We start from the raw sequence: 8,556 nt of genomic DNA, 5'->3' as shown, positions 1-8,556 counted from the left end.
TGATGAATTTGCCATTGCCATCTCCAAATCTCATGACCGTCATCATCATCAACAAGATGGATGACAATGACAATTCGGCATTGATGCCAAACCCAACAAATCTGGAGATGGACCCAGATGAAAGAGTAGACATATGGGTTCTTATGAATATGCTGACTTCCATTGTTTCATCAAATTAATGCCTCTTGTTATGATTTTAGATTTTGTAATGCAGACCCTAGATTGATCCAAAATATAATAAAATCAGATGAATGGAAGGGTACGATTGTTGAATATTTTTCCAAGAAAATCATGAAGAACGATGAATTGCAAAACACACCTCCGAGAATTTCTCGAGGATAGTGACGAATTTTCTTCTCAATAAAAATCTGAAGATCAAGGAGCTCCTACAATTATAGATCCCCCGTCTCAATTTCTCTGTGGCAAAAAAGAATACTTTTCTTGGAAAAGGAGTGGCATTGGAAGGGAGAATGAGAGTAGGAGGTGAACTTATCTTCAACAGCTAGATATATAACCTATATATAGTGATAACATGTATATTTGGCCCCGGTCTGGTCTGCCCCTTGGAACAAGTCCGGCGCGACCTACTGGTCCACTCTGAAAGGACGAACTAACGTCTCAGTTCGGACTGACTGGTCCCCGGTCCAAAATGGCAAACCCTACTGAGCTTACATTGACCAATCACAAATATGTTTCTGCAGCTGCACACATAAAAGATATCAAGTATCTGCTCTATTACATATCACTAAATAATCCTAAAGGGAATCACAGAAAATTCATTTTACGCTTGAAAACTAAATATGTGGATCAAGAAGGTAGCAGCACATTGAGTCAAGTAATCTCATCAAATTGACGATCACAAGGGTCGGATGAATCGAGAAAAGCCTCAGATCTCGACAGAGCTCATCTAAAAGCACGACCGACCTACAAAAAGTTGTAGACTTCAATTGCAGGTCTACTGCATGGACTGAAAGCGCTTCATGATGATGATGCTCATGTCCATGTACCGCTGGGCACAGTTTGTCAGGCAGCTGGTTTCGCCGGAGCTGAACTTGCTGCCCGGCGTGCCAGTGATACATTTGTCCCAGCAGACATTTGTAAGCTTCGACACCATCTCGCTTACCATCGCCTTCTCCTTCTCTTGCTGGGAACAAAATTAACAGAAGGCATAAAAAATCTATGAAAGTTCTTCAGGCATTCAATCATTTTGGCAGAGCTATTTTTCCCATTTTATTGCTATTTTACGTCAGATGCTAGTAAATTGTGTTCATGTCCTTTTTCACTAACGGGTCTCACTAATGGAGAAGACCCATCTTTCTGTAAAAATATTAGGGCTTCTGCTCCACAGAGTTTCTCAAAGCTGCTCCATGGCTGCCTGATTGGAGGTTCATTCTCTCAAGCTCCTAACAAAGCATCCCTGTCTCTCTCTCTCACGTCTATCTGAAGCAACATTTCGGTTCAATTCAAATCAAGAAATAGAGAAAATGGACATTATGTCAACAATACCCAAAAAGACCCATGAAATCAGATGACCCATTGTGCCGATATTCCTCTCAGTCTATGGAAAGAGTTTAAAGGGTTGCTCTTGAAATTTTCATGAAGACTGTCTAGAAAAACACTCGCCATTGGAATCAAAGAAGAAAATATTTAGCCTCGGCAACCCAGAAATTATTCAGAATCATAGGCGTATTCAAGATAAATAACTCTCGAGAAAAAATGCTTCAGACCATTCACCTTGATATTTTAAGGGAATCGTTTCCTCCCTCTTAATCTGGCCCCTCAAACTATTTCACCCAAAATTGTTAAATCTCTAAGGAGTAATGAAATTCCTCCCACCCAAAGAGTAAAAGACTTTTAAACAAGCACAAACAAAGTTCGATTATAAGTGTCAAAAGCTACCAAGACACAATGCGACGACTCTGATATTCGACCAAACAACACTAGAAAATGCCGATCAAACTCGCAGATAAGTAGAACAGCGAAAATACAAGTCTCCTCCGCGCACAAGCTCGCGTAACGCGACACTTCCAGACTATACTGCCATTTTGCGCAGAGCCAGAAGAGTCATCACACAAAACTAAAAACAATACACAAACCGATTATCTTGTTCACTTCATTCGCTCATTCATAATCCAAGAAAACGCCCCGAGACTACTGTACTACACTAAAAGTTATCAAAGAGCCAGAAGAATCACGCAAAACTAAAAGAATAACATTATGTTCACATCATTCACGCATTCATAGTCCAAGAAAACGCTGCGAAAAGAAGATTAAAGGATCAAAAAACGCGCCATAGATAGATCAATCACCTCTAGAAACCGCTGCAACTCGGGCGAGTTCAACGACGAGGAATCCATCCCTTGGCAGCGGCCGGAGTTCTTCCTCTCTCAGCCCCCGCTGTAGACCTAAAACTCCAACCCTTAACGGGCCAGAAACAAGGCCCAATAACAGAACCCGACCCACCTCATCGGTCAACCCACGTGGCGCACACGTGTTTCCAACTCAGCATCCACACCCTCGGGGGAATTCCGCCACGTCATCCCACCAGAAGCGAACTTTATTTGGATAACCGCTCAACGTAGGACGAGATACTGAGAGCAACGTCGAGGGCCGTCGGATGGGTGAGAGGGGGGACGAGAACCGTCCGATCGGTGGAACAGCTGATCCGGGGTGACGTGTCCGTTTTGGGGATTATCCTTTGGGATATTCCGAATGGAGGCGGGTATAAAAAAGGCGGGGAAGAAGACGACGACCGCAGGGGCCGCCCTCCCAAGAAGACCGCCATCGCCATAGCCGGTGGAGGACGAAGCTCGGGAGGAAATCCCGGCCTTGCAACGTCTCTCTGTTCATCCTGCAATGGCGATGAACGCGGTGCTCGTTGCGGACTTGCCGAACCTCGGGCAGATCGCCGAGAGTTCCTCGGCGTTTCAGACAGCCGTCGGCTGCGATGGGAATCGCGGTATGATTTCTCGATCCTTGGACCGAATTCCCTTTCAATTTCTTGTTTTTTTTTGTTTTTGGCCGGAGTTTGTTGAAGTTTCAGAGATCGCGCGGGGGGTGTCCCAGTCGAGCAAGTTCTTGGTGATCGGGCATAGAGGGAGGGGAATGAACGCCCTGTCGTCGCCTGATCGCAGGCTGAAGATTGTCAAGGAGAACACCGTCCTATCCTTCAACGAGGCCGGCAGATTTCCTGTGGATTTCGTCGAATTCGACGTCCAGGTACCAGCCTTGTTCAAATTCCAATCCGTTCTCGAATTTAACGAACAAGATCACTGGAAAATCCTGTCGAGAATGGATTAAGAGCCGCGTTGAACTGATATGATTTCTCGCAGGTGACGAAGGATGGATGCCCAATCATCTTCCATGACATCTTCATCCTCTCTGAGGAAGGGGTAAGATTGATGGCCATCTCCCAAGTCCAAGGAGCTCAATCTGATCAACTTGCTCGTGTTTGATCTTCATCCGCAGGGAATCATGGCAGAAAGGCGAGTCACGGAGCTGAGCTTGGAGGAATTTCTCTCCTACGGGCCCCAAAAGGATTCGAACAAGGTAGGAGGAACGCTTGGGTTTGGGCGATCTTGCTAGGGTTTTGGGTCGTTTCTAAGTGTTCTTTGGCGACATCAGGCGGGGAAATTGCTGCACAGGAAGACGAAAGATGGGCAGCTGTTCAACTGGAAGGTGGAGAACGACGACCATCTCTGCACTCTTGAGGACGCTTTCACGAGAGTCAATTCCCGGCTGGGCTTCAATATTGAACTCAAGTTCGATGACCATCGCTCCTACAGCGACGACGAGCTCCTTCAGGCCCTCCAGGCCACGTTGCAGGTGCCCATCTCTCTCTCTACCTCTTTCTCAGTATATGTATGTCAATCTATTGGTCCATCCGTCTCTCCATCTGCCAATCGATCAGTTTTTATGGATCCCTCCCTATCTATCATTCAGTCCATACATTTACATGGATAATAAAGATATAGATGTCTATTGATCCATCCATCCATCCATATCTCTCCGTCTAATATTATATCGTCGTCCATCTATGGTCCTATGTTTAAGTTTATATCTTTTTATCCATCCATAAATTTTCTACAATACTGATGTTCGATTATAGAAAGATATGATAGATAGATAAAGATCGACGTACATAAATGGATTGATCTATACGTATCTATGTGTCAATGAATAGTTACATCCACATTTATGGATTGATCTATACGTATCTCCTATCAATCTGTCTGTTCTATCAATTCATCTTTCAATAAATTAATGTTAACCTGCCAATCGACATCCGTATCTATGGTATCAATCTACCAATCCATCCATATCTACGTGGATCAATCTCTCTTCTGATCTTTGAATGTTGGCATTGTGGACCAGGTGGTGTTCGAGTCCGCCAAGGGCCGGCCTATCATCTTCTCTACCTTTCATCCAGACGCCGCCCATCTAGCCCGAAATCTGCAGAACAGATACCCGGTACGAACTCAATTTCATCATCATCATCATCATCATCATCAACATCGGAGAGGCTGGCGCAGGTGTTCTTCCTCACCAATGGAGGCAATGAGACATACGGCGACGAGAGGAGGAACTCACTGGAGCAGGCCATCGAGCACTGCCTTGCCGGCCGCCTCCATGGTATCGTCTCCGAGGTCAGGGGAGTCTTCAGACACCCATCTCTCATCCCCAGGATCAAGGAATCTAATCTCTCTCTCCTCACCTACGGCCAACTCAAGTGAGTCATCTCTCTCACTTTCGAAAGGTTCCATGAAAGAGTTCAAAACCCATCTCCCTGATTACCCGAGGGCGGTTTTGATATGGTCTCTTATTCTCGTGTCCACAGCAACGTGGCGGAGGCCGTTTACATGCAGCATCTAATGGGCATCGACGGCGTGATAGTGGATCTGGTGGAGGAGATAACGGAGGCAGTGTCGGACTTGGGCGGCGACGCGGCGGCCGAGACAGCCTTGAGGCCCAAGTTCTCTCACAGAGAGCTCTCCTTCCTGCTGAAGCTTATTCCAGAGCTCGTGCACAAACCTTGATTTATCTGTTCCTATTGTCTCTCCTTGGCAGGTCATGGTTCAATGAGTGAACTTATGTTGCCCATGGCCCAAAATTGAGAGAGAGAATGAGAGAAAAAGAGCTAAAGACTGCTGACAAAGAGAGTGATGATATAGAGGAGAGCAAGAGAAAGAGATTAAAATTGACATAAAGAAAGAGCTAGAGATAGAGACATAGAGAGAGGGATAAATTGAGGTAGAGATGAGAATAAAGACCGACTTAAAGAGAGATGGAGAGGTAGAAGAGGAGAGCAAGAGAAAGAAATTAAAATCGATATGGAGAAAGAGATAGAGATAGAGACCTAGAGAGAGGTAGAGATAAGGATAAATCTTGAAATAGAGAGAGAGATGGGAGAGCTACAGAGGAGTGGAAGAGATATAAAGACATACTTAGGACTAATGATGAGATGGTTGAAGAGATATACATAGAGAGACACAGACAAACGGAGATAGGGATGGGGCGGCAGATGTCCAGAGAGATGAAGAGATAGAGATGATAACTTTGAAAGAAATGGAGACGCACATAGAAAGTTCAAGAGAGATTGAGAAAGTAAATAAAATAAGTGATAGAGAGAGAACGGATCTATATAGATAGAGAAAGAGTGTGTTCGAAAGTTGGAGAGATAAAGTAGGAGAGAGAGATTGGGCAAGCATTTGAGAGACAATAGATCTAAAGAGACGGAGATAGAGTTTACAAGAGATGTCGATATAAAGATAGGAAGAGATGGAGAGAGAAAGAGACAGAGAGTGAGAGAGAGAAAAAGAGACAGAGACTGGACGAGCTTTACAGACAAAATAGAGCTAGAGTGTTGGAGAGATGAAGAAATAGAGCTAGAAAGTTAAACAGGGAGAAAGATAATAAGAATTGTTCTAGGGAGATAGAGAAAGCGTGTTGGAGAGATAGAGAGAGGTAGATATAGAGACAGAGAGAGAAAGAAACAATTTTACAGAGATGGAGAGAGAGAGAGAGTGTGGGAGAGATGGAGAAATAAAGGTAGAAAGTTAAAGAGAGATAAAGAACTGTTCTAGAGAGAAAGGAAGAACGTTGCCGAGATGGAGAGAGAAAGAGATAGAGAGCTAGTGAGAGAGGGAAAGAAAGAAAGAACTTCGCAGAGATGGAGAGAGAGATAGAGAGCTAGAGAGAGAGAGAGAACGTTGCAGAGATGGAGAGAGAAAGAGATAGAGTGCTAGAGAGAGAGAAAGAACGTTGCAGAGATGGAGAGAGAGAGAGAGTGCTAGAGAGAGAGAAAGAACGTTGCAGAGATGGAGAGAGAGAGAGAGAAAGAATGTTACATAGAGAGAGAGAGAAAGAAATACAGAGAGCTAGAGAGAGAGAGAGAAAGAAAGAACTCTGCAGAGATGGAGAGAGAGATAGAAAGCTAAAGAGAGAGAGAGAGAGAGAACGTTGCAGAGATGGAGAGAGAAAGAGATAGAGTGCTAGGGAGAGCGAGGAAGAACGTTGCAGAGATGGAGAGAGAAAGAGATAGAGTGCTAGGGAGAGCGAGGCAGAACGTTGCAGAGATGGAGAGAGAAAGAGATAGAGTGCTAGGGAGAGCGAGAAAGAACGTTGCAGAGATGGAGAGAGAGAGAGAGAGAGAGCTAGGGAGAGAGAGAGAGAGAGAAAGAACGCTGCACAGATGGAGAGAGAGAGAGAGATAGAGAGCTAGGGAGAGAGAGAGAGAGAGAAAGAACGCTGCACAGATGGAGAGAGAGAGAGAGATAGAGAGCTAGAGAGAGAGAAAGAACGTTACAGAGAGCGAGAGAGAAAGACATAGAGAGCTAGAGAGAAAGAACGTTGCAGAGAGAGAGAGCAAGAGAGAAAGAACGCTGCACAGATGGAGAGAGAGAGAGAGAGATAGAGAGCGAAAGAAAGAACGTTGCAGAGATGGAGAGAGAGAAAGACAGAGAGCTAGAAAGAAAGAGAGAGAAGGAAAGAACGTTGCAGAGACGGAGAGAGAGAGAGAGAGCTAGAGAGAGAACTAGAGAGAGAAAGAGATGGCGTGGGTACCTCCGGTGGGATGGGAAGGAAACAAGGTTCCGTGAGACGAGGAGAGACATCCCCTCAAATCACCCCCAACTTGCCGCCCCGTCTCCATCAAAAAAGCCTTAGACTTTTCACAGCTCTCGCCGGTTCCTCCAGAACGGCACTCCACCGTCAAAAAGAAGGCTTTTCACACGCCAATCCGTCATCCGTCCCCCACTAGAAACAAGAAGGCTTCCCGGGGTAGAACTCTTCTCCCGTCCCGTCGCTTCTCCCCACTGTTTCTTTCCCCCAAACCAATCTCGCTTTTCCTCAAGAGGGTCACACGAAATTCTACCCACACGCAATCTCCCAGCCTTTTATCCACAATTCACATGAAACCCGCGACAGGCCTCCTCTTCCCTCTTCCTCATCCTGTCGCCGTCGCCGGGAGAAGACACACTAAACAAATAAATCAATTAAAAAATAATAATAAAGAAACCCAGATAGACCGCTGCGTTATTTATAGAGGAAGGGTGGAGGGGAGAGGAGAGGAGTTAAGCCTCTCCCGCAGAGCTTGAAGAGAAAGAGAGATGGAGAAGTCTCTCCCACCCGGGTTCAGATTCCACCCCACAGACGAGGAACTCGTCATCCAGTACCTCAAGAGGAAGGTCTTGGGGTGCCCTCTGCCGTCATCCGTCATCCCAGATATCAGCCTCTTCCGATTGAGCCCCTGGGACTTGCCCGGTGAGATGTCTTGATCTTGAACGCAAGCCTCTTAAATGAAGACACAAGGAAAGAACTGACTTTGGGTTTGTTCTTGTTGAAGGTTGCGGGGAGAAGGAGAGATACTTCTTCACGGAGAGGGAGGGGAAGAACCGGGCCGGCCGGACCGGGTTCTGGAAGGCGGCTGGGTCGGACCGGCCCGTGCAGGCCGGTCGGAGTGGGCTGGTGGTGGGCTTGAAGAGGGCGCTGGTGTTCTACCGCCGCCGAGCCGGCGGCGCGGCCAAGACCGACTGGTGCATGCACGAGTACCGCCTTCTTCTTCTTCCGTCTCTTTCTCTCTCTAAAGCCTGTGTAGAGAGAGAAAGCCCGGACTGGGTGCTCTGCCGGGTCTTCAGGAAGAGGAAGCCGAGCAAGAACCGCTGCTTATTGGGCCGGAGATCGGTCCAAGAGTCTGAGCCCAGCTGCCTCACAGAGGCAGAGGGTGAAGACGGCACCGGCGAAGTCTCTTCTTCTTCTGCTTTGTCTTGAGATAGAGAGAGAAAGGCTTTGTCTGTCTGCCCATGTCGCCGTCTGCCTGGAAAGATGAGATCTTGAGCTGGATGGTGGGGCTTTTCTTTCTGGGTTTTTTTTCTTCTTTTTTCTGGCGCAAGATCCTTGGCCGTGAAGGAAAGAAAAAAGAGAATCGTCTTCGATTTACCCCCAAGAAATCCCCCTTCTCTCTCTCTATCTGTAGTTTTAGAGAGAGAGAGAGAGGCTTTGGCCTTTGCCCACTTGAAATTTTTGCCTGCTCCCTCTGATTTCCATTGCCCGTCACTT

General features: G+C 46.4%; 3 protein-coding genes across 3 annotated transcripts; 2 read left to right on the top strand and 1 right to left on the bottom strand.

The window, feature by feature from the left end:
* Positions 1–779: 779 nt before the first annotated feature.
* TIM8 (translocase inner membrane subunit 8) lies at positions 780–2,434 on the bottom strand. The gene is made up of 2 exons (XM_078578421.1): positions 2,310–2,434; positions 780–1,144 (listed from the first exon to the last, which is right to left on the bottom strand). Exons 1-2 carry the CDS (start codon positions 2,355–2,357, stop codon positions 956–958), a joined length of 237 nt encoding a protein of 78 aa, XP_078434547.1. The 5' UTR covers positions 2,358–2,434; the 3' UTR covers positions 780–955.
* A 309-nt stretch (positions 2,435–2,743) lies between these two features.
* Positions 2,744–5,096, top strand: LOC144705647 (glycerophosphodiester phosphodiesterase GDPD1, chloroplastic-like). Its single transcript, XM_078578419.1, has 8 exons — positions 2,744–2,959; positions 3,044–3,219; positions 3,333–3,392; positions 3,469–3,549; positions 3,625–3,825; positions 4,375–4,470; positions 4,533–4,729; positions 4,838–5,096. Exons 1-8 carry the CDS (start codon positions 2,857–2,859, stop codon positions 5,034–5,036), a joined length of 1,113 nt encoding a protein of 370 aa, XP_078434545.1. The 5' UTR covers positions 2,744–2,856; the 3' UTR covers positions 5,037–5,096.
* A 2,438-nt stretch (positions 5,097–7,534) lies between these two features.
* On the top strand, positions 7,535–8,537 carry LOC144705648 (NAC domain-containing protein 83-like). The gene is made up of 2 exons (XM_078578420.1): positions 7,535–7,761; positions 7,844–8,537. The coding sequence occupies exons 1-2, from the start codon at positions 7,608–7,610 to the stop codon at positions 8,266–8,268; spliced, it is 579 nt and encodes a 192-aa protein (XP_078434546.1). The 5' UTR covers positions 7,535–7,607; the 3' UTR covers positions 8,269–8,537.
* Positions 8,538–8,556: the final 19 nt, after the last annotated feature.

Source organism: Wolffia australiana, chromosome 7 (assembly GCF_029677425.1).
Source record: "Wolffia australiana isolate 7733 chromosome 7, ASM2967742v1".
Taxonomy (NCBI): domain Eukaryota; kingdom Viridiplantae; phylum Streptophyta; class Magnoliopsida; order Alismatales; family Araceae; genus Wolffia; species Wolffia australiana.
This window is presented reverse-complemented; position numbering and strand designations above follow the sequence as displayed.

Coding starts and splice junctions, on each gene's coding strand:
- TIM8 (XM_078578421.1), bottom strand. CDS start 2,357: ATGGATTCCTCGTCGTTGAACTCGCCCGAGTTGCAGCGGTTTCTAGAG. Junction 1,145..2,309: donor AGTTGCAGCGGTTTCTAGAG/GTGATTGATCTA, acceptor TTTTGTTCCCAG/CAAGAGAAGGAGAAGGCGAT.
- LOC144705647 (XM_078578419.1), top strand. CDS start 2,857: ATGGCGATGAACGCGGTGCTCGTTGCGGACTTGCCGAACCTCGGGCAG. Junction 2,960..3,043: donor CGGCTGCGATGGGAATCGCG/GTATGATTTCTC, acceptor TTGAAGTTTCAG/AGATCGCGCGGGGGGTGTCC. Junction 3,220..3,332: donor TCGTCGAATTCGACGTCCAG/GTACCAGCCTTG, acceptor GATTTCTCGCAG/GTGACGAAGGATGGATGCCC.
- LOC144705648 (XM_078578420.1), top strand. CDS start 7,608: ATGGAGAAGTCTCTCCCACCCGGGTTCAGATTCCACCCCACAGACGAG. Junction 7,762..7,843: donor GAGCCCCTGGGACTTGCCCG/GTGAGATGTCTT, acceptor TTCTTGTTGAAG/GTTGCGGGGAGAAGGAGAGA.